We start from the raw sequence: 25,361 nt of genomic DNA, 5'->3' as shown, positions 1-25,361 counted from the left end.
TCAAGATAGAACAGCAGATGCAAAGGCCCTGGTGTGCAGAGGCCTGGCACTGCTGAAGAGCATCAAGAAACCCAAGGGGATGGCACACTGGGAGTAAGGAGGAGAGGGAAGGGATGGGGCTCCATGGATGAGCTTCGAGGCCACTGCTAGGTCTTGGGGTTCTATTGGAATGAGATGAGAAGTCAGCGGCACGTTCTGAGCAGAAGACCTCATCTGACTGGTGTATTAACGGGATCCCTTGAGCTGCTGTGTAGACAACAGACCAAAGAGGAAGAGGGCAGAAGCAAGGGGCTTATAGAGGCTACTGCAGTGATTCAGGAAAGAGATGTTGTTGGCTTGGGCCAGGTGGTACTGGGGAGATGGAGTCGATGTCTGGCTGCATTTTGAATGCTGAGCTGGTGGGATTGAGGGCTGACTGCCTGGTAGGATCAGGCCAAAGGGTGTCCTAGGCAGAGCAAAGGCAGGAGCAAGGCAGCTGCAGGGGCACGTGCAGCATTTACAGGCATAGTCAGGATTGTCGGAACTCAAAGGGCAACACAGCGATGGCAGAGCTGGGTGGGTGGGAAGGATGGGCTGCCTGTTGAAGGGCCTCGGATGCCACGTGAAGGCCTGCAGTTCTGTTCTCCTCATTTCCTTCCTTTTTTTCCTGCTGCCTCCAGTCCAGGTGACCTGCCCCCGTAAAGCAGGGTGGGAGGAAAGGCAGATACATTTGCTTTGCTCGGTTTTAAATTGAGTTTTCCTGGTGCTGTTTGTCATATCCAGTTGCACAGCATTTCCTGGGTATCTCTCTGGCAGAAGTCTGTGAAGTCTGACATCCAAGGCAGAGTTTGTCTCCTTAACTTCACCATGACCAGTACCAGGGAGATAAGCCCCAGGAGCCAGCCAGCAAGCGGGAGATTTGTCAGCGTCGCTCGCAGCAAGCGCAGGGCCTGTGGGCTGCAAGAGTCCCACACTGGCCCTGTCTATCCCAGGGGGAAGTGTCTACACCCTTAGGCACAGTGGTTTCATCTTGACTCCACTGAAGATTAGGAAAATCACCGTCAAAGAAGAGACACTTAGCCTGGACCTTGAAAAAGGAATAGGCAAGTGTGGAGGGAGAGAAAAGAAAGGGCTTCCCTGCAGAGGAAACAGGGCATTTGAGGGCGAGGGGGGCCCTAATGGGCTTGGTGCGCTTGGGAAGTGGGCCACTTTCCCTCCAGGTGAAGGTGTAGGATGCCTGAGATGAATGGTGGGGTGGACGTGGAAAGGGAGGTGGAGGTCCACTAGGAAAGGCCTCGGAGGGCTTGCTAAAGGGAGAGATTCTGCCCTGCTGGTGCTGGGGAGACTTGCAGGACTGTCAGCAGGGAGTGAAAGCCGGGTCTGCTTTAGAAAGTGACTGGTCCCTGCATGATGGACAGATGCTGTGGTTTGGGGGGTGGCAAGGATGGCAGGCAGGGAGAAGTAGTGAGGAGAACGCTGAAGAGGCCATTCCCATCGTCAGAGCCTGAATTCTGGGCCATGGGAAAGAGGAGGAGGAGCAGAAGAGATTCAAGAGCGAGTCTGGGGGAGAAACAAGAGGATGTGGCCTCCCCCCCGGAGTGGACCGCAAAGGGGAGGAGGAGGGAAAGTGGACCCGGAGGTCTGTAGTGGGCCAACAGCGCTGATGATGGCAGTGACAGGGCAGTGCGGGGAGGGCGCTTCCCCACCCCCAGGCCGAGGGTGAGTGCAGAGGAGGCTGAGAAGTGGCTGGGGGCACCATGGAGAGGACCCGGAGCCTGGAGCCCAAGATGCTGGGAGTGGGCCCGGCTCCATGGGAGTGGAGAAGGCCGGGAAGAGAAGCAATATTTAATGGGCAGCAGACAGAAGCAGAGGCTCCTGAAAGGAGGCAGAGAAGGAGCAATTGGGTGGATGTTAGAGGGGAAACCTGCAGGTGGAAAGGTGAGGGAGCAGGGCAGGAGCACAGGGACCTTGAGCTGGCCCAGGGGCCATCATGTGTGCAGTCTCCAGCCTCCCTCCTGTCTCCAAGAATCCCTCCTGCCCTTGCCCACCCATTCCTCACACAGAGGCCAGTTCAGTTCAGTTCAGTTCAGTAGCTCCGTTGTGCCCAACTCTTTGCGACCCCATGGACTGCAGCACACCAGGTCTCCCTGTCCATCACCAACTCCTGGAGTTTACTTGTGATGCCATCCAACCGTCTCATCCTCTGTCGTCCCCTTCTCCTCCTGCCTTCAATCTTTCCCAGCATCAGGGCTTTTCCAATGAGTCAATTCTCCACATCAGGGGGCCAAAGTATTGGAGTTTCAGCTTCAGCATCAGTCCTTCCAATGAATATTCAGGACTGACTTCTTTTAGGATGGGCTGGTTGGATCTCCTTGCAGTCCAAGGGACTCTCAAGAGTCTTCTCCAACACCATAGTTCAAAACCATCAATTCTTCGGTGCTCAGCTTTCTTCACAGCCCAACTCTCTAGTGATCCCAGTAAGAATAGACCTGGTGACACCACGCCCCTCCACAGGAACCTTCAACAACTCCACTGTCCTTCAGGAGAAAGCAGAATCTCCGGGGGCTGACAAGGACCTCACAGCCTCCCCTCATACCAGCTGCTCCCCCACCTACTTCCCATAACCACACTGGCCTCCTCCCAGCTCTTTTGCACCAAGCATCTCTCTGCCCAAGAACCTGTGAAAATGCTGTTCTCTCTTTCTGGAACCCTCTTCCCTACCTTCTTGGGCCTGGTTGGCCCCTCCTTAGCCTTTAGGTCCCAATCTAAGAGTCATTTCCTCAAGGATATTTCCAGAAACAGAATACCCCCTCTCCCCATCATACATTTTCAGAGTACCACATACTTTACCATAATTAATTGATCAACTGAGTAATTTATTTAATGTCTAGACCGTAAGATCTGTGAGCGCAGGGCCCATGTCTGTTCTGTCCCCAGCATCTACCACACTTCCTAGTATATAGGAGGCACCCGGTAAATATCTGTTGAACAAATATGAAACAGGAAACTGAAGCTCAGAAAGAGTCAGTAACTTTCAGAAGATGATACAGTAGGTGCCCAAGTTGGGATTCCAGCTGCGTCTCTCTGGCACCCAGACTATGGTCTCCTCTGCTGGGGAAGCTGGTGAAGAATCCGCCTGCGATGTGGGAGACCTGGGTTCCATCCCTGGGTTGGGAAGATCCCCTGGAGAAGGGAAAGGCTACCTACTCCAGTATTCTGGCCTGGAGAATTCCATGGACTATACAGTCCATGGGGTCACAAAGAGTCGGACACGACTGAGCGACTTTCACTTCAGTTCACTTCACTACATCGCACCTCCCGAAACTGAGCAGGACCCTGCAGGACCTTTTCAGGGACAGAGCCTCCTCTCTACCCTCCCCCCACCCCCAACCCTCGGTATCCCCTCCCTCTTGTTTCCTTAGCCTCCTAGGTTTTCTTCCAATTCCAAAGAGTAAATTTAATGAGAAAAGTGAGAAAATCCAAAAACAAAGGAGAAGAGTCAAGGCAGACAAATTAATACGTCTACATCTGTGTCGTCATTTCTTCTCTGCAAATAGGTTCATCCATACTAATTTTCTAGATTCCATATGTATGCATGAATATACGATATTTTCCTCTTTCTTCTCTGTGTAACAGGCCCTAGGTTCATCCACATTACTTCTACCGCCTCAAATTCATTCCCAAATGTCCCAGTTTTAGTCAATGACTTCTAGACTGTGCCGAGCTGACTCGGGAGTTTGAGACCCTCTGGCTAGAGGCACAAGTCTGCTCTGACGATGGCATCTTTGCTGTTGGAGTCTTCCCTGCCTCTTAGGCTCCTCTGACACTCTTGCTCCTGCATCATCCAGTTTTGATTGAAGATGCTGTAAAAGTTGTTTGGAGGTTTTCTCACACTTTAAACAAGGCATCGTATTTCATGGTTACAACCTCAAGTCGTAAAATATAACCTTCAGCTGACACCACACTCCTAAAATATTAATTTACACCTCCTCCTTCTCTGGCGATGGGCATTCTCCATTGCCATTAAGTCATGTCTATTCTAGGGTGCAGGTGTGTTATGCTGATAGTTGCCTTTCCAAGTTTATGAGTTTATTTATGATCGTCTTTAAATTCCACTGAAATTTCCTCAATTAACTATAATTTCACAGAACTCTCCCTCAGCCCTCTTTGACGTCTGCTAACTCTCTGGTGACTCACAAATTTCAGGTAGGGATGGAGGAACTTGCATCCTGCCCCTCCCCACCCTCTACCATCTGAAGCCAACTCCAGTGCACTCTCTTGCATGCCTAGAAGCGGTGAGGTCTTCAGCACTGGGGTTCTGTCCATGTCTTCCCTGCTCAGGGCTACTCAGCTTCTGAGAAAAGGAAAATCTCAAACCTCTTGGAGAGAAGCCGCCATCTGACAACCCAAGTGCAAGGCTGAGAGAGCCAGGGCATGAGAACCCCAAAGCCACCAGCAGCGCCCTCCTCTTTCCTTCTACTGTGAAGCTCAGTGTCCCTCAGCAGTTCCTTCTTCTGGGGGCTCAGAATTCTGCCCTTTCTGTTGTTGTTGTCCAGTGGCTCAGTTATGTCCGACTCTTTGTGACCCCATGGACTGCAGCACCCCAGGCTCCTGTGTCCTCCACTATCTCCTGGAGTTTGCTCAAATTCATGTCCGTTGAGTCAGTGATGCCATCCAGTCATCCCATCCTCTGTCACCCCCTTCTCCTTTTTGCCTTCAGTCTTTGCCAGCATCAGGGCCTCTTCCAATGGGTCAGCTCTTCACATCAGGTGCCCCTTTATCCTTGGCTTTATCAAGGACACCCCTTCTTTTTATTTAGCAGGAGTATAACTGATTTACAATGTTGAGTCAGTTTCTGCTGTACAACAGTGTGAACCAGCTGCCCTCTTGGCTGCACCCCCCACCCCTGCCCGCCTCTAGATCAGCAGGGAGCACAGAGTCGGGCTCCCTGTGCTGTGTGGCAGCTGCCCTCTAGCTAGCCATTGTATGCACAGTACTGGGTCTACCTGATGCTTCCCTCTCAATTCATCCCACAAGGACACCTCTTTCTAAAACGAAGAAACTGCCAATTGCCCAAGAGCATCGCTGTTTCCGCCACCCCCAGACTCCTTCTATAGACACTGCCCCCGCGCGGTGCCGTTCCGAGAGGATGACGTAGACGGGACACGGTACTCAGTGAGGTGCCGCTTCTTTGCTGCAGTTTCTTTACAGGTCAGATGTCACGGCAGATGCTTCCCCTGCATCTGCATTTTCTCATTTGATTCTCTAACCGCTCAAAGAGGCAGGTGCTATGTCATCCACACTTTCAGTTCAGTTCAGTCACTCAGTCGTGTCCGACTCTTTGCGACCCCATGAATCACAGCACGCCAGGCCTCCCCGTCCATCACCATCTCCCAGAGTTCACTCAGACTCATGTCCATCGAGTTGGTGATGCCATCCAGCCATCTCATCCTCTGTCGTCCCCTTCTCCTCCTGCCCCCATCCCTCCCAGCATCAGAGTCTTTTCCAATGAGTCAACTCTTCCCATGAGGTGGCCAAAGTACTGGAGTTCCAGCTTCAGCATATTCCCTCCAAAGAAATCCCAGGGCTGATCTCCTTCAGAATATACTGGTTGGATCTCCTTGCAGTCCAAGGGACTCTCAAGAGCCTTCTCCAACACCACAGTTCAAAAGCATCAATTTTTCAGCGCTCAGCTTTCTTCACAGTCCAACTCTCACATCCATACATGACTACTGGAAAAACCATAGCCTTGACTAGACGGACCTTTGTTGGCAAAGTAATGTCTCTGCTTTTCAATATGCTCTCTAGGTTGGTCATAACTTTCCTTCCAAGGAGTAAGTGTCTTAATTTCATGGCTGCAGTCACCACCTGCAGTGATTTTGGAGTCCAGAAAAATAAAGTCAGCCACTGTTTCTACTGTTTCCCCATATATTTGCTATGTAGTGATGGGACCAGATGCCATGATCTTCATTTTCTGAAAGTTGAGCTTTAAACCAACTTTTTCACGGTGGTGTCATCTGCATATCTGAGGTTATTGATACTTCTCCCAGCAATCTTGATTCCAGCTTGTATTTCTTCCAGTCCAGCATTTCTCATGATGTACTCTGCATAGAAGTTAAATAAGCAGGGTGACAATATACAGCCTTGACATACTCCTTTTCCTATTTGGAATCAGTCTGTTGTTCCATGTCCAGCTCTAAGTGTTGCTTTGTGACCTGCATATAGGTTTCTCAAGAGGCAAGTCAGGTGGTCTGGTATTCCCATCTCTTTCAGAATTTTCCATAGTTTATTGTGATCCACACAGTCAGAGGAGAAAACTGAGACTCAGAGAGTTTTTAAAACTGGCCCACAGTCACATGGCTACTAAATGTTGGGTCCAGGATTCGAATCCAGGATGCTCAGACTCCATGCCATTATCCACCTCTTTCTCTGCCACGTGGGTCTCGGCCCCTGCGATGCCAGTCCTGACACAGGCTCCTGGAAGCCCCAGACCCCGGAGGCGGGTTTTGCAGGTGGGAGAGGTCTCCTCCTGCTCTCCTTCTCTCCTCCTGAGGGGCCTGAGGCAGGGGCTGTGTGCTCTCTCCACAGGGAGGGCCCCACCACCCATGCTCAGGTAGAGGTGGGCGAGTTCTTGGGTCAGGTTTCTTCATGGGAAACCCTGGTCCCTCAGACCCAGGCCCCCACCCTCAAGCAGCAATGCCCAGCAGAACCACCTCAGGCGCTTCCCTGAGGTTTCTCCTAAGGAGCTTCTGGGACAAGTTCAAGAGGAAGGTCAAAGGGAAACCAGAGAGACAGGGCAGCCCCTGGTCTGGCTGACCTGTGTAGGGGATGTACCTCAGCAGGGACCAGGGTCTTGGGCTCTGACCAAGGTGCGGCGGCTCTGGAAGGAGTGATGCCCCCATGAGTCTCCTGCCATGGGTCATAAGCCCCTGTTTTCATCTGCAGTAGACAGGGGTGGCCAAGATCATGGCCGGTTGGCTACCAGACTTGGGTGGAATCACCTTCTAGCTATGTGACCACCAGCAAAGTGCCTCACCTCTCCAACCTCCATTGCCTCACTGTAATATCTGAATCTCCTGGGTTGTTTATTTATTTATTTATTTATTTGTGTGAGGATTAGATAACACGGGGCCTGGCACCCAGTTCGTGCTTGATAAATGCTGGCCAGTGGTGGCCGTGGCTATCAGAGTCAAGACAGCTAACTGTCACTGAGTCATCGCTGTGAGCAAGGCCCTGTGCTCCATGTGGAGTGTTGATCAACTTGAGCCTCCCTTCGCCTTATGAGTTAAGTACGGCTCTTCTTATCATCCACAGGTGAGAAGGCCGGGGCACAGGAGGTTGAGTAGCTAGCCCAGAGTCACTCAGACAGGATTGGAATCCAGGTGATTGGACTCCAGAGCCCACGTTCCAAGTGGTTTTGCTACAGTAACAGTAGTAATGGCAATAAAGTGAAGTGAGCGTGTTAGTCGTTCAGTCGTGTCTGACTCTTTGCGACCCCATGGACTGTAGCCCTCCAGGCTCCTCTGTCCATGGACTTCTCCAGGCAAGAAGACTGGAGTGGGTAGCCATTCCCTTCTCCATGGGATCTTCCCCACCCAGGGATAGAGCCCAAGTCTCCTGCACTGCAGGCAGATTCTTTACTGTCTGAGCCACCGAGGATGGCAAAGACGACAGAAGTAGGACCAGCGGTCCCAATGGCAGTGGAGGAACACTGTGGTTAGGAATGTTCTCTGGGAGCCATGGTCCCTGCCAAGGCCCCATGGTCAGAAACACTCGGTGTTCACACTGCCTGCCATGGCATTTGGTGCCTGCTGTATGTCGTATAATTGGCTCAGCACAAGGGGGCCCAGCAGGCAGTGCCCAGGCCCTCTAAGCTATCTCCATCACCATGTTGGCTCTCTTACCCCTCTCCTGATCTTTCTAGCTCTGAACTGCCTCTAGCCATAGAACTGATACCCTCTACTTAGAGATATCATAGCCTTTTCAAACTTGACCTAGACAAAATGAGCTCTCTTGACTGTCTTTAGGGTACTCACTTCCTGCTCCTTGCCCCAGTCACCCCCATTTTGGTTACTGGCATCCCCACCCTGCCAGCACTCCAGAAAGAGCCTAAGAGCCAACCTTGACCCTTTGTTCCACCAACACCTGCATTCATTTCATCACAAGGCTGCTGGCTGTGCTCTAAACCCAATCTGCCCCCTTCCCGCCATTTCTGCCATGGCCGCCCTTGACTGAGATGCATCAGCTCCAGCCTGCATACCTGCAACAGCTGCCTCCTAACTGGCTTCCCAGTTTTGCCTCTTGCCAAGTAAAAGCCTTCTCCTTTATATCATCCAAACTTTTTTTTAAAAAGCCAGTTCAGTTGTGCCACTCCTCTGCATAAAGCTCTTCCCTGGCTACCTCCTGAACTTTGAACCAAACCCAAACTTCTTGTCCCAAACTTGTCCACAGCCCCATCTACTCCCCTCATCTCCTCCCCTGACTCTACATTGCCCCATGGACTGGTTTTCTCTTCTTCTAACATGCCAAGCTCTCTCCCACCTGAGGGTCTTTGCATCTGAGGTTCCTTTCCCCAGGTCTTCACACAATAGGCTCCTTCTTCTCATTCAGGCATGCTAAGTCACTTCAGCCAAGTCTGACTCTATGCAACCATATAGACTACAGACTGCCAGGCTCCTCTGTCCATGGGATTCTCCAGGCAAGAATACTGGAGTGGATTGGCCTACCCTCCTCCAGGGGATCTTTCTGACCTAGGGATTGAACCCACGTCTCTTGATATCTCCTGCACTGGCAGGCAGGTTCTTTACCACTAGCGCCATCTGGGAAGCCCTGTCATGCAGGACGCAGTTCAAATGTCACCTCCTGAGAGTCCTCTCCTGACAGCTCCCTCCCTTGTCACTAGCTATTTCATCTCCCTCATAGTTCCAGTGGTAATCTGAAAATTGTTTCTTTGACTTTTGTCTGTTTCTGCCTCCCAGATGCTAAAGGGTAAACTCTATGAGCTCATGGAACTTGGTCTGACTTCATCACTGCAGTTCTCTGCATCTAGAACAATATCTGGCACTTAGCGAGAATTTAATAAATAAAGATTGAGTCAGTGACTAGCTAGCACAGAGTAGGTACTCAATCAAAAGTTGTTAAATTAACTCCTGGGACTTCCTTGGAGGTCCAGTGGTTAAGAGTTTGTCTTCCAACACAGAGAGTGTGGGTTCAATGTCTGAGAAGCTAAGGTTCCACATGCCTCATGGCTAAAAAATCAAAACATAAAACAGAAGCAATATTATAACAAATTCAATAAAGACTTAAAAAAAGGTCCATGTCAGAAAAAAAAAATCTTTAAAAAAAGTTGCTAAATGCTGAGTGAATAAATGTGTACACAATCACCCTTTAAGGCTAGTACTCATGTTCTGGCTTTAAGATTCGGGCTTGGCGGCAGGCCAGTGAGCCACAGCTCTGAGTTGGCATGGCTAGAATTGAATGTAGGTTTGAATCCATGCTCTCTCCATGCCTGACATTCTGCTTCTGTCTCATATTTTGCAGGTTCCTCTCCCTGGATCCAGAACATTTGGAATACAGCTGGGTACTAGCCACCCAACTTACTGCAGACCAAATGCCCGTCTCCCCGAGTTTAGGGGCAGCCTGGACTCGGACCTCAGAGACCAAGTCTTTCTTGTTCAGGCTGCTTTCTTTCCACCATCTGCCTCTCAGCCCCCAGAGCATATGAACCCCTTTCTTTTCCCCAAGCAGCCTTTTTTGATCCAGGGCAATGCACCTCACAAGTCAGAGGCCCATTACTGAAATCCACATGACCTTCCTTGTGAACCAGAAAGGTTCAACAAGTTTAGGGCTCCCAAGGACATCTGCCTTTGAAAAGATGCCCCAAAATAACACAAACTGATGGGAAATCTTGCCTCCTTCCCTTTGCCAGCTGGGCCAAGCCTTGATGGACTAGTAGCCTTGGGATGGGCCTCCTGAGAGGCCAGACTCACACCTGCTCTGCCCCCAGGCCCTGGTTGGTCCCTGTTCTCTCTTGGTCTGGGCTGTGTTTCCAAGTCTTCCTTTCAGCCAGGCAGGTGGCATATACTGTTTGAGGCAGAGGTACACCACCTTTCAACATGCTCTGTGAAGCCTTGGACCCAAAGAGCTCGTGTCACTTCAAGCTGCTGGGCAGGTGGGCTAACCCAGGCCAGTAATTTCTCCTTTGGGCTCGTAGGCCTACATAATTCTGATGGTGAATTAGACCCATCCAGCCATCCATTCACTCAGCAAGTATTTACGGATCACCGCGCACTGGATGAAGTTAATCCACTCACAGATGCCATTCCCCGAGAGTTCTATGAGAGAGGAAGAAAGGCCAAAAGGCTTTAATCCTCCCCAAGTCTGAATCAATGAACTCTGGCAAGACCGTAGCTCCCGGGGTCCAGCGCACACGAGGAGCACCCTTCTCTGTTCCTTTCGGTTTGGCCTCCTAAGGAAGGGCAGTTTGGAAAATCACTTTCAGAAAATCATGGACATTATTGGGAAGGCTTCATAGCTCTTCATGCACCATGTAGTGAATTAGAATAATGAACCCTGAAGCGTAGGGAATGGGGGGCTTTGGGGGCTCCAAGAATGGGACAGTGCTTCGTCCCCCACCCCAGTTTTGAACAGAGCCTTGTCTCAGCCCCCTTGGGCCCTCAGGAAGCTCCGAGGCTCGAAGCCCTCCTGAAAGTAAGATTTCACGTGCTTGGCTGACTTCCCTAGACTGTGTGTTCTGGAAGGGAGCATTTCTGATGTGGCTAATGGCAAGCTACCTAGAAATGACTTAGAAAGATTGGTCTGGGACTCCTTCCAGAAGGGTCTTGTGCTCCATGCTAAGGAATCTGAACTTGACCCTGTCAGTGATAAAGAGCCACTGGCAGGAATCTAAGCATGAAGTGATGTTGTCAGATCTGTGTCTTAGGAAGTTCACTCCTGCAGTGGAGAATGAATTGGGATGTGTGCGGTGAGAGGGCTGGAGGGCTGGAGATCCTCTGCGGTGAGACGGTGAGAGCTGAGAGAGCCTGGACCATCAGCAGCAGGGTCCCCTGAAGAGCGGCAGAGGTGTGGAGGGGAAGGTCAGTGCAGAGAAGGATTTGTCAGGACACGGAGACTAAGGATGCTGGGAGCAAAGAGGGTGAGGAGTGTCAGATGCCCCTGGCACGTCCGATTTGGCCACCTTGAATGGTAACACTCATCACCGAGTTGGGGAGGGCAACAAAAAGAGCAGGTTCAGGAAAATAGAAAGTGTTAAGTTTGGACATGCCTCAGTTGAAGGGAGGGCTTCAGGAGAGTTTGATATAATTGTGGGCCAGACGCCTAGGACAGAGGGAGGATTGGAGATCAAAGTGTTGCTTCAAGCAACAGCCCTAGTGGGCTTTCCCAACGGCTCAGTGGGTAAAGAATCCACCTGCAGTGCAGGAGGGAGGAGATGCAGGTTTGATCCCTGGGTTGGGAAGATCCCCTGGAGAAGGAAATGGCAACCCACTCCAGTATTCCTGCCTAGGAAATCCCATTGACAGAGGGGCCTGGTGGGCTATAGTCCATGGGGTCACAAAGAGTCAGACACGACTGAGCGACTAAGCACACACAGCAAAGTGGGTGAGAAACTCCAAGAGATGCCAGAAGTTCCCAGTGAAGAGGCCACGCTGGACTCTAGCATTTAAGGGGAAGATGGGGAGAAAAGCCAGTGGAAAAGGAGGGGGCGAAGAATCCTCATCATCTGAGAGGCTGAACAGGAGTCAGGAGTGAGCTGGGGGAGAGTAGTGACCCCTAAAGGCTCCGCACACCCATGAATTACTGCTGTGATGTGAGCACTGGGGAGAACCATCACCCCAGCCCAGTCCATCCCCGGGAAGATCAGCCAAGAGTTGGCCATGACTGAGCACGCACACACACACACATAGGTAGAATCTAAGAAGAGTGATATGAATGAACTTATTTTCAAAACAAAAACAGACTCACAGGTGAAGCAAACAGATTTATGGTTACCAAAGGGGAAGCCAGGTGTGGGGGAGGATAAATTCAGAGTTAAGGATTAATGGGCATACACTATGACTTATAAAATAGATAAATAACCAGGTCTTACTCTATAGCACAGGGAACTATTAATATGTTCAACAGCGTGTAACAACCCATAATGGAAAATAATCTGAAAAGGAATCTATATAGATATATGTACATCTGAATCACTTTGAAAATGAAAGTCGCTCAGTCGTGTCTGACTCTTTGTGACCCCATGGACCACACAGTCCATGGAATTCTCTGGGCCAGAATACTGGAGTGGATAGCCTACCCCTTCTCCAGTGGATCTTCCTGACCTAGGAATTGAACCAGGGTCTCCTGCACTGCAGGCTGATTCTTTACCAACTGAGCTGTCAGGGAAGCCTGGATCACTTTGCTTTACACCTAAACCTAACACAACATTGTAAATCAGCTATTCTTCCATTTAGGAAAAAAAAAAAAAAAAAAGGAAGAATATGGGAAGGGAATATTTGAAAATCATGGTGAAAACAGGCAAATTTTGTTTCTTTGGTCTTTTCTGTATTTGCTAAGATCACTTAAAATGATCATGCACTATTTTTGTCATCAGATAAGAGGCATGAGAAATTATCTTAGAAATAATCTTGATTATCGTGGGGAGAGGGAGAAATAGGCAGGGAAAAGAGTGATCAGCTGTCTCCATTTGTCTGGAACTGAGGGGGACGTCCATGATGCAGGGCTCTGGGAGCTAAGACATGGGAATGTGCTGGGGAAACCAGGACAAGCTGGTCATCCCAGCTGGGAGGCTGAGGTCGACGGAGCAGCTCAGGGGAGGTGGGGCTTCCTGGGGGCAGTGTTGGGGTAAAGAGGTTCTGAGCATATTTGAAGGCTGAGAGGAGAACACCAGAAAACAGAGAGGGGCTGAATTTAAAGAAAAGAGAGAACTGCCACGGTGAGGTCAGGGGGAAAGCAGCTGGGAGAGAGCCGTTCACGGGAGACACGTCGGTAACAGGAAGAGAAACGATGTCTCTTCTAAGACAGGAGGGCATGAGCGGAGGGCAGACCAGCTAAAAATAAATTTGCTGATGTGGAAGGAGGAGGCTGAGAGAGTACACACCTGAGGGCTAGGAGGTCTGATGAAGCCTAAAAGCCCCCAGAATACGTGGGGCCCCTGAGGACCCTGGGTGGCTCCAAGACACACACTCCTCATGGTGGGGACCCCACCCCCTGCTGGAGCAGACGGAGACCGGCTCCCACTGGAAGGTCCACCAGGCCTCCCAGGGGCCATCCACCCCTGAGACCCGCCCTGGCCACTTACCTCGGCAGGAGGGCAGTGGGAAGTCCCACGTGGCACTGTTCTCCGAGCCAGCGTGGCAGGTGAGCACAGCGTGGCCCTCCAGGAAGAAGCCGGGGTTGCAGCTGTAGCGGACCTTGTCACCGAGGTTGAAGGTAGAGCCCTGCTGGACGCCGTTGGGCAGCCGCCCGGGGTTCCCACATGTGTGGCTGGGGAGCACTGTGAGCAGAAAGAGAGATGCAGCCCATGAACGGGGCTCCAGCCCTGACCCCCTGCCTCTGAGTGCCACCTCCCTGGGTGACCCGCCCCCCCCACCCCCAAGCCTCCTCTCTTCCCTAGGACAGGACTGTGCCCTCCCGGCTGCCTGGGCCCTGAGTACTCACAGGGGTCACGTGCTCAAAAGGAGCCCCAAGTGCAATTTATTCCTGGACATCCAGGTTTCCTGCCCTTTCTCATGAGCAGCCCTGGGTGGGAAGTATGTTTGAAGCTGCGGATCAGTTCAATCAGTCACAGCTGTATCCTGCCTTCACCACTCGGGGTCATTTTATCTGTTGCTACAGAAGGTTTGTGTGTCCTCCTCCAAGGAGCACAGACCCCAAACCACAAACGCTTGCCTGAACTGTTTTCCAGGAATTTGTGTCTGGTTGAGCTAATTAAGACTAAATAACACCACCCACTTTCTCACTGGGCACGTGTGAGTGAACACTCAGTGACCATTTGATATCAGAGGGCTGAAAAACTACACCCTCAGATGGTACTAAGTGCCCTCAAAATGTGCAGAGGCCTGTACCTTAGTTACACGTGTGCAGAAGGGTGATCACTGCACCTTTACCCAATCACCTTTCCCCATGCTTCCCAAGCCTCAGACCACCTTGCTTCTCTAGTCTCTATCCCACAAATATCCTGAGGCCCTTGCCTTTGAATTAAAGGATGCTTACTCCTTGGAAGAAAAGTTATGACCAACCTAGACAGCATATTAAAAAGCAGAGACATTACTTTGCCAACAAAGGTCCGTCTAGTCAAGGCTATGGTTTTTCCAGTGGTCATGTATGGATGTGAGTTGGACTATAAAGAAAGCTGAGTGCCGAAGAATTGATGCTTCTGAACTGTGGTGTTGGAGAAGACTCTTAAGAGTCCCTTGGACTGCAAGGAGATCCAACCAGTCCATCCTAAAGGAAATCAGTTCTGAATATTCATTGGAAGGACTGATGTTGAAGCTGAAACTCCAATCTTTTGGCCACCTGATGTGAAGAGCTGACTCATTTGAAAAGACCCTGATGCTGGGAAAGATTGAAGGCAGGAGGAGAAGGGGATGGCAGAAGATGAGATGACCGGATGGCATCACCAACTCAATGGACATGAGTTTGAGTAAACTCTGGGAGTTGGTGATGGACAGGGAGGCCTGGCGTACTGCAGTCCATGGGGTCACAAAGAGTCGGACATGACTGAGCAACTGAACTGAAGTGAACCAAACTTCCCTTTGGGAAGGCAGATCCGAGACTTGTCCTCCCATCTCCTCGCTCGGATACTTTGTGAATAAATCCTATTTGCTGCAAACCTCGGCATCTCAGCCCTGTGGCTTGCTGTGCGTTGGGCAAAACGAACCTGGTTCAGTAACACGTATATCCCATCACTTGAGATGCCCCAGGGAAATCACTTTAATCTCTTGGGTTTGATTGCTCTGATCTCAGACTCCACAGTCCTTCCCACTATAACACCGTGGAAGGGACACAGACAGTGGCATGGAGTAGGCGCTCATTCAACCCGGTGTCCTTTCTTCATGCTTATCTGCCCTGGCAGCCAGAAGAGGAGTTTGGCCCAGTGGGTTTAGGGGAGTTGAAGGGGTTATTAGTGCTGGAAGAGGCAGTGAGGTAGGGAGACAAGAACCTGAGTTCTGACCAGACTGACCCGTTTCAAGGGGAAAATGGGGAGCCGGAGAATACCACGCCTGAGCCAGAGCAGTAACGGCCAGCTGCCAACGTTCGTTCATTATGCAGAGCAGATAGTCTTGCTGAGGGTGCTAGGGCATCGTGACTGCCAGGCAGGAGGGAGAAAGGGAGCGTGCATCACCTCTGTGCCCGAGTCACACCTTCATCCTGACTCAGCTCCCCCTACTCTGCACCTTTCTTCCTCAAGGTGGAACTGCCTGTGCCCAGAAGGTCCCACCTCTCACCATTCCACACCTCCCCACAAGGTGAAGACAAGCGGTCACAGCTGCGTCCAGACCGCCATCCAAGTGCATGCATGCTTGCTCAGTGGCTAAGCCATGTCCAACTCTGCAACCCCATGGATTGCAGCCCTCCAGGCTCCCCCATCCATGGGATTCTCCAGGCAAGAATACTGGAGTGGGGTGCCATTTCCTCCTCCAGGGAATGTTCCCGACCCAAGGATCAACCCCACGTTTCCTGCATCTCCTGCATTGAGAGGAGGATTCTTTAGCTTTGCACCACCTGGGAAAACTTGCCTTAAAAGTACTTCTCCATTACTTCATCTGACGATGGTTTATGGTCACCAGCCTTGAGAGGCCACAGAGTAAGACAGTGGAAAGTACAGGCCTAACAGCCTCAGTGCTTGGGTTCACATCCCACCCTGGTGGCTTACTACCTGTGGGACCCTGAGCAAGTCTCTTCACCTCTCTGGGCCTCAGCTTCCTCCATTGTAAGAGGCAGTTCCCAACAGTACCTTCCTCTGGAGTTGTTGTGACAATTAAACAAGTGGAGGTATATAAAGTGCTTAGAGCCTGGATACAGAGAGTACCACACAAGAGAGTCTGAGTTCCCAGTCCAGTGGGACATGCATGTTCAAAGGTACACTAAGTCCCTTATAATGAGATAGGAACCAGGCAGGGGACCAAACCCAGTCAGGGGTTAGTCAGAGCCAGCTTCCTGGAAGAGGAGATGTCTATGCTGAACCCTGCGAGATTAGTAAGAATTAGCTAGGTCAAAGAGTGTTCCAGGCAGAGGAAATGCCATGTGGAAAGACCCTGAAGCCAGAAACAACCTAAGAGTTCAGGGAGCCTGGAGTAAGAGGGGAGGGGTGGCAATGATGAGAAATAAAGAAACGGAGATAACCAGCCTGGATTCTAGAAAGCTTCGCTGGTCCTTGATGTACCCTCTTCTAGCCCATATTGCTATTTTTCAGGACCATCTCAGCCATCCACACTGATCTCAGAGCCCTCAGAAAGGAGGCTTTCCCTCTGCCTTCTCCTCTCCTCCCTTCTTGTAGAAGGAAAGGGCAGACTTTGGTACTAGCTTAATCTGGTCTGAAGCCAGGTGCTGTCACTGTCTTATTCCCTGGCTTTGAGTCACATGACCTCACTGAGCCTTACTTTCCTCGACTGAAAAAGGACAGTAATGTCTAGGGGTTGACCAGGTTACTGATCATAGCCGATGCATGGCTGGCACAGTGCCCAGCATGGAGTAGGTGCTCAAAAATGGCAGCTGTTGTTCTCCCACTGTGTGGTAGGGAGTCCATGCAGTCCCTGTGAGCCTGACACAGTGTCTGGCACTTGTAGGGATATATTTGAGTGTTCATTATTTAGTTGTTTGGAAGAATTCCTCTTTGATGCATTAATTCCTTCATGCAATGAAAATGTGTTGTGGGCCTGCTGCACTCTATGCTGGTAATAGACCAGTGAACTGGACAACAGGGTCTCTGCCCTTAAATGGCTTGTGTTTTTGTGGGAGAACTATCTTAAGGGCTAAAGAGCTATTCCCTGCCTATTTTCTACCTCTGACAAGTGAGATGACCCAGACAAAAGGATTGACCTCATCACCCTATTAGCCTAGCTAAGAATGTAGTCTTTGGGCTGCTGGATACCTTAGCATTTCCCATGATCCCATGCTGCTGGCTTCCTTGGCATTTCCTATAATCCTTTGCTGCTGGCTTCCTTGGCATTTCCTATAATCCTTTGCTGCCGGCTTCCTTGGCATTTCCCATAATCCTTTGCTGCTGGCTTCCTTGGCATTTCCCATAATCCCTTGCTGCCGGCTTCCTTGGCATTTCCCACAATCCCAAGCTGCTGGCTACAGCGGAGGCAGAGACTGTGATGTGAGTGTTTGTGAGTGTTGGGGGTGCAAGTGGGTGGGTCAGGTAAACATTTGGAGAAGAAAGCAAGCTAAGATTAGGGGAGGGAGCCAACCCGGGGAAATAGGCTAAGAACTGGTGTAGAACTAAGGTTTCATTTTCCACAACGAGACGCAAAAACCCGATTTAATTAAATTACTAATGTCAAATCTTTAATGAACCAACTTCTGCTTTGGGCTTTCTTCCTTTGAAATTAATGACTGAAACATCACTATAAATAAAATCCGATTCTTTTTAAAAAGTCACTCTCAAGTGCTCACTGCTCTTTACTTAATGAGCTGTTCATAATCAGACCACTCTGACCTGGCACCTCCACTGGGACTTGGGTGTGATGAGTGGGGAGCTCATTTCCAACCCCACCTCCTTTTTTAACTTGAGCTTTGCTCCTGAGAGGCCACACAGGGCATGGAGAGAGGGCAGATGTTGGTCTCAGAGAGGCCTGGATTCAAATCTCAGCTCATCCACCTCTAGCTGAGTGATCTTGAGCCATGAACTATATCTCTCTGGGCTTCATCATTCAGTTATTCATCTGAAATTGAGGATACTTTCTTTTTCTTCCTCTAGAGTGAAGGGGTAGATTGTATTAGCTTCCCAGGGCTGCTACAACAAATTGCCACAAACTGGGTGGCTTAAAACAACAGATGCTTACTGTCTCACAGCTACAGAGACTAGAAGTCCAAAATCAAGGTGTTGGCAGGGTCATGATCCCTCTGAAACTTGTAAGGGAATCCTCTTAGCTTCTGGTCATTATCTAGAAAGCTTTACTGTTCCTTGACTTGTCCAAGCTTCCATCCAACCCTTCACCTTCACTGGGCATTTTCCCTTTGTTTCCCTGTATCCAAATTTCACCTTGTTAAAAGGACACCAACCATACTGGATTAGGACACACTCCAATGGCCTCATCTCAACTCCATCATCTGCAAAGGGCCTATCTCCAAAGAGGTTCATATCCACAGGTCCTGGGGTTAGGTCTTCAGCATCTCTTTGAAGTGAGTGTGAAAGTCGCTCAGTTGTGTCTGACTCTTTGTGACCCCATAGACTACACAGTGCATGGAATTCTCCAGCCAGAATACTGGAGTGGGTAGCCTTTCCCTTCTCCAGGGGATCTTCCTGATCCAGGGATTGAACTCAGGTCTCCTGCATTGCAGGTGGATTCTGTACCAGCTGAGCCTCAAGGGAAGCCCAAGAATACTGGAGTGGGTAGCCTGTCCCTTCTCCAGCGAATCTTCTCGACCCAGGAACTGAACTGGGGTCTCCTGCACTGCAGGCAGATTCTTTACCAGCTGAGCTATCAGGGAAGTCCCTAATCTCTTTTGGGGGACACAGTTCAACTCATAACAGGGCTGATGAACAGATGAAATAAAGCTAGATTTATAATACCCACCACTGAGTTCCTGGTATGTTTTGGGCCCAAGGCTATAAATTTATTTTACTTAATCCTCAAAACAATCATGTGTGATACTTATTATCCTTATTTTACAGATGAAAAAATAAAACAAAAACAAACTGAGGCACAGAGAGTTTAAGCAAATTCCCCTAAGGCCACAGAGCTAGAAATGGGCAGAGCTAGGTTGTGAATCTAGGTCTTTCTGGCTCCATCATTCAACACCCTTCATTGTGGAATACAATACTGCTTCTGACAGAGACAGCGTCCAGTACACAGTAGGTGCTTAATGACCAAGAGTTCCCTTCCTCCCTTTATTATTCTAGACCCTGAGACAAAATGAAGGGTGATTACCTGACCGTCCAGATTTAATTGTCTGTCTTTTCTTCTCCAGTCTGATTTGCCGATCTTGTACTTTTTAATAATGTCAAGGGCAGCATTTAAAGTGTGGTCTTTTGTAATGTGTCTGATGCACAACTTGCTGGACAGACAGAGATTGGAGATAAGCCACAAAGCCAGACTTTCTAAGGCACAGTGTTCTTTGATTTTTGGATTTTGCCCGTGTGGTTTTTTTTTTGGCACAGATATTATAACTGTTCATGCTCTCCTGTCTATAAAACTTCCCTTTGATTGCTTACAAAATGAAGAGTGGGATATTTACATCCAAGGCAGCCGAGAACAGTATTATTAAAGCTGTGCCTGACATTGAACAATTCCACTGTAGATTAGCTGTGGGGAATTTTGTCCCTTCTACAAAGCCAGGCTCTTGCCAATCAACATGATATTCTCAGTGATTGTATGACAATGGATCCCTTTGTGGTTGGAGTGCAGCAAAAGCTACATCATGCCTCCTTTTATTTTTAATTTGAGACTTTAGTTGCCATATTATAATGAAGAGTCGTTTATGCTCTCTGGACAAGCACCCTCCATATGTTTGATTCCTTATCTTCCATCAAGTAGCTTGTTTGATCTTCACGGCCATACGGTTGATACAAACTGACAGGGTGGCTGGGAGGAAGGATGCAGGAAGGGTTGCTTCTTCCCCAGCCCTCAGTATGGACAGGGAGATGGTGTGTGTGTGTGTGTGTGTGTGTGTGTGTGTGTGTGTGTGACAGAGAGGGGCAGTGGGCATGGACAGGGGAGGAAAGGATAAGATCCACTACCTTTTGAGTGCCTATGCTAGGCTAGGCACTTCTTCATCTCACATTGTATCTCAGTTAACATTTACACCCCCCCTTGCTTTCAGCTGTTTGGCCTAGTAAACACAGCTGCACACTTACTATGTGGCATCCTCATTGTCAAGGGCTCCGTATATGGTTCCATCCCAGAGAATTATCTATACTTGTCTCCACTTCCTCTCCTCCCATCTACATCTGATACAGTATTAGTGGCTGCATTGTTTACTGTTTGTCTCACTCTGCTACAATATAAGCTCCACGAAGACAGGCATCTTTTGAATCTGTTTTATTCCCTTTTGCATCCTAGTTCCGTGAACAGTGCCTGATGTATAATGACACCTTGATGAAAGTTTATTGAGTGACTTAATGATCTTATTGAATCCTCCCAATAAACCACTGAGAGAAGGGCTATTATGCCTTGTTGAGATGAGCATGATGCCCAGAGAGGTAGCAGCACATTTCCTGAGACCCTGTAGCTCGCTGGGGGTGGAGCTGGGTGTCCACAGCAATGCCTGGCTGCTGAGCCCATGTACTCTGACCTGTGCTAGGCCGTGCTTGCACTGATCGTTCCACATAGAGTTCATGGTAACTGGTGTACCTTGAAACGTCCTCATAGCAGACTCACACTCATTCTCCTCATGGGAATGACTTGGGGTGAAAACCAGGCAAGTCAAACCCTAGCTCAGTGTTAGTCACTCATTCATGTCGGACTCTTTTGCGACCCCAAGGATGCAGGCTCCCCTGTCCATGGAATTCTCCAAGCAAGAACAGTGGAGTGGGTGGCCATTCCCTTCTCCGGGGGAACCTCCGGTCCAGGGATGGAAACTGGGTCTCCTGCATTGCAGGTGGGTCCTTTACTGTCTGAACCGCCAGGGAGCCTGGTCCTGTACATTTCCTGCTACCTGTCAATCAAACGAAGGTAGGGTGCCAGGACCTCAGACAGGGTATGCCACTCACAAGTCCACAGGGCCCTGTCCTGCCAAGTCTCTTCCTGCCCAGCATCTGGGATAAACTCTCCCCTGTGAGACTTTCTCTTGGCTCATGTTTCCAATTTTGCAACCTTCGGCATCAGGAGCACATGGGGAGTTTTATAAAAATACCAACACCTAGGCCTGTCCCCACACCTATTGAATTGGAATTTCAGAGGAAGAGCCCAAGCATCTCTGGGTGGCTGGCGAGCGCAGCTGAGAGTGAGAACCACTCACGGTAACTTATTCATGTCGGTCATTCCATTAGCCCGGTTGGGTTATCTCTCTGAGCTGTGAACTCTTCAATTTCCAGAGCCTTTCTTGTTACTGGGCTTTGACTTCTGGGAGCAGCAAGCCTGGCTTCTCCCTGGGACATCACTGTCCTCCATAAATCACACTTGCCCTCTCTTTCCTTCTCCTTTGAGGATCCTCATCATCTCTCCCCTGGACTTCTGCACCCAACTCTGATAGCCCTGCCGCTAGCCCTGCCCCCTCCAATGCATTGTCTGCACTGATGCTGCAGTAAGCTTTCTAGAATGGCAAATTCACCATGGCCCTGCCCTATTCTCCCTTTCAGAGCACATGTGCCCAAGGTGGGTTCCCTACCACTGAGAGACACAGGCAAACGCAGGTCCTCTAGTCTTTTGCATGATGAATGTAGAATAAATAATAATTTGAAAACATCAAAATTAATAAAAGGAAAGAGAAAAGAAAACCACGAGAACCCTCCTATTGCTGTCAGAATAAATCAAATCTTAGGCTCAGGCAGCCCCCTCCTTCTATAATCTGACCCCTGCTGACATTTTCTACCTTATCTTCTGCTCCTCTAATCTTGCCCCCCCTCCACTTCTTCTGTGAAGCCCTCCTTGATACTCTTAGGGTCTTGTCTAAACTGGGAAACTCCAGGAAAAGACATCCTGATAGAATGTAAATTCAGGTTTAATGTCATTGGCAACCAGCTCCCAGAATCCTGGAACTCCCAGCCCACTAACTACATAGGCTCGTTCTGGTCATTTGGTTAATTTTGCAATCTCACAGGCCCACATTTTACATGATTGGATTTTTTGGACCCACTTGCAGAATTAAGTCGGGGTTTTACTTGCACTTCAATTCCTGCACTTGTCATACGACATTACAATTCAATCATTCATTAATTTACAACACCCTGGCTTCCAAACGGGAGCTAAGCCTGCCTGTAATTGTTTGTTTAGGTGTCTATTTTCATCTCTGGACTTCCCCGAGGGGCAGGAATGACGCATTCTTTATTTATCTAGTGTTTGATTTAATGCCTGGCAGGAAGGGAGTACCCTAATGGAATGTGTTGAATATATGTATAAATATATACGTAATGTATACTATGAGCATATAAAATGTGCATTATATATAGGGAGCAACAAAGCAAAGCAAAGGGTTGGCACACTTTTCCTGTAAAGAACCAGGGAGTAAATACTTCTGGCCTTGCCTAATGGTCTCTGACCCAGTGATTCAGCTTTTTTCACTGTGCTACAAAAGCAGCTGTAGACAGTACCTGATCCAACCAAGCTTTACTTATACAACAGGCCCCCAGCCCATGGGCCACAGTCCGGTACCCGTGAACTCATGCCTATTCAGTTACAGTCTCAGGAACCTCCTCTCATCTCCCACAACTGAGAAGGAAAACTAAGGAAAGATCAGTTTTGCTGGGAGTTCAGGATGGGAAGGGGCTGTGAGGGCAGCAGACTGTAGGCGAGAGACCTTGGCAGAGGTGACTGGCAGGAAGAGGGCAGAGAGAAGACAAAACAGGCAGTTCACACCTGAGGACTGAGACCCAAATCCCATTTCCATTCCCATCAGTGTGGCACTGGGCAAAGCGGGTGTTGTGCTGGCTACGGGATAAGGCTTGTGTGTGTGTGTTCAGTCACCACTCTTTCCCATTAAAATAGAATTTGTGTTAGTGCTCAGAGCTACTCTTTAGGTTGGTATTATGAACCTGGTTTTACCCTAAAGAGCTGAGTTTAGAGAGCTGAAGGGTCATGCAGCTAGTTGCAATAATAATAACAGTCACCTTTTGGGTGTCCCATATGAGCTGGGCACTCTGCTCAGTACTTTACCTGGCTCTTCTGTTTCATCTTGCCTGTTGCGAGGGGCTCTGACTGTTCCCTTTGGGGGGACAGAGGAATGAGGAACAATGGGGCTATTCTGACTCAGTGTCACGAGGCTGGTTGGCATCAGGGCAGGGGGTTGACACTGGAGCCCTTTGACCTCAGTGTGTGTGTGTGTGTACTAAGTCACTTCAGTCGTGTCTGACTCTTTGTGATCCTATGGACTGTAGCCGGTCATGCTCCTCTATCCACGGGATTCTCCAGGCAAGCATACTGGCCTGAGTTGCCACGCCCTCCTCCAGGGGATCTTCCCAACCCAGGGATCGAACCCCGTGTCTCTTACGTCTGCCGGCACTGGCAGGCAGGTTCTCCACCATTAGCGCCACCTGGGAAGTCCTTGACCTCAGCACCTGTGTCTTAATCAGGCTGCAACCTTGATCTTCAAGACGCATGTTTGTTTCACTGCGTTCCCAGCATGGAGGCAGTGCTCTGGACACCTGCACAGTTCTTCTCCTTGCCAGGCCTAGAACACGCCTGACCTGCACCCAGTCAGACCCCTCAGCGGCCCTACCCCCCCACCATCACTACCTGGGGCTTCACAGACATCCCTCATCCCACCAGCAGGGGGTGTAGAGGGGCTGTCAGTGGGAATTCTCCATGATGTTTCATAACCATGGGGCCCCATGGCCTCCTGTCTCACCTGAGATTCTTTAGAAGCAATACCAAAAAGGTTACATCCTAGGCCCCAGAGTAGAGCTGCCAGTTAAAATCCAGGACTCCCAGTTAAATTTGAATTTCAGAGAAACACACAAATCTTTTTTTTTTTTAAGTATAAGTATATCCCATGCAACATGTGGGATATACTTATACTAAAATCTATTTGAAATTCAAATTTAACTGGGCATCCTGGGTTGTAATGTGCCAGTTTTATCAACTCTGCCCCAGAGGGGAGTCTTCTCTCCATCAGTGGCTTCAGCTTCTTAAGGAACTAGGGGTTTCTCTGGAGAAAAGGGGACGAGGACAGGAGAGAGAGAGCCTGGCTTTAAGGAACTCGATATTGAACCAGAAGAGGGGTTTCAGGGGGAAAGTTCAGAAACCCCCAGGGTGGGACATGTGGAGGTTTAGGTACAGCAGGGTTACAAGGGAGGAGTGAGCTGTGTGGCTTTCCTCCTTCCCCTAATCACTCTCTTACAGAGGTTCTGAGTCTTATTCGGTACCCACTTGTCCCTCTCCTGTTTCAGGAGGCTATGGCATGCCTTAGCCTCTCTGATGAACAGCTTTAGGCTGGCACAAGGTCCCCCTGTGATGCAGCCTCTGTCTGTTCCCTCTCCAGCCTGCCCTGCCCCATCACACTCCAGCACTGGCATGCTCCACCTTGTCTAGACAGAACAATGCACGCAGCATCAGTGGTACCCTATGGGGAAAGATGGCAAAATACTACCGTGTTAGGCTCAGAATAGCCAACTATGCAGTTTGGGGTCAAATTTGGTTAATTGCAGAATGATGCCTAGAAATGTTTCCCAAAGTATGTTCCATAAAACACAGGCTGAGAAATAAACTCCATGAGAAGAACATTCAACTTTGAAAAATGCTACAGAAATTCTCTCCTCTGGAAGAAACCAATGCTTACGCATTTATCTCAGAGGTGCTGCAGGAGAGAAACCTGTTTAACCTTGCTTTAACCAGAATCTCCACAAATTTGACAACAGAATCTCTCCTCTCTTCCTTTTCTTTCTCTCTCAGAAATACCTGTTAGCTTCTGAATTGTTCTGTGGAATACACTTTGAGAATTGCTAGGTTCTAGGTACTAGCAAATACCCTCTTCCAACAACACAAGAGAAGACTCTATACATGGACATCACCAGATGGTCAACACCGAAATCAGATTGATTATATTCTTTGCAGCCAAAGATGGAGAGGCTCTATACAGTCAGCAAAAACAAGACTGGGAGCTGACTGTGGCTCAGATCATGAACTTCTTATTGCCAAATTCAGACTCAAATTGAAGAAAGTAGGGAAAACCACTAGATCATTCAGGTATGACCTAAGTCAAATCCTTTATGATTATACAGTGGAAGTGAGAAATAGATTTAAGGGACTAGATCTGATAGATAGAGTGCCTGATGAACTATGGACTGAGGTTCGTGACATTGTACAGGAGACAGGAATCAAGATCATCCCCATGGAAAAGAAATGCAAAAAAGCAAAATGGCTGTCTGGGGAGGCCTTACAAATAGCTGTGAAAAGAAGAGAAGCAAAAAGCAAAGGAGAAAAGGAAAGATATAAGCATCTGAATGCAGAGTTCCAAACAACAGCAAGAAGAGATAAGAAAGCCTTCCTCACGATCAATGCAAAGAAGTAGAGGAAAACAACAGAATGGGAAAGACTAGA

General features: G+C 49.3%; 1 protein-coding gene across 2 annotated transcripts in view; it reads right to left on the bottom strand.

The window, feature by feature from the left end:
- The window catches only part of CSMD2 (CUB and Sushi multiple domains 2), a 677,707-nt gene that overhangs the window by 419,619 nt on the left and 232,727 nt on the right, over window positions 1-25,361 (bottom strand). For both annotated transcript variants that reach the window (XM_040231766.1, XM_040231767.1), the window contains exon 4: window positions 13,298-13,492. In XM_040231766.1, coding sequence (XP_040087700.1) covers window positions 13,298-13,492 — 195 coding nt within the window. The remainder of the gene's footprint in view (window positions 1-13,297; window positions 13,493-25,361) is intronic.

The sequence above is a fragment of the Oryx dammah genome, unplaced genomic scaffold (assembly GCF_014754425.2).
Source record: "Oryx dammah isolate SB20612 unplaced genomic scaffold, SCBI_Odam_1.1 HiC_scaffold_28, whole genome shotgun sequence".
In the NCBI taxonomy this organism is placed as follows: domain Eukaryota; kingdom Metazoa; phylum Chordata; class Mammalia; order Artiodactyla; family Bovidae; genus Oryx; species Oryx dammah.
Note: the sequence above shows the minus strand (reverse complement) of the source record. Positions and strands in the feature narration are given on the sequence as shown.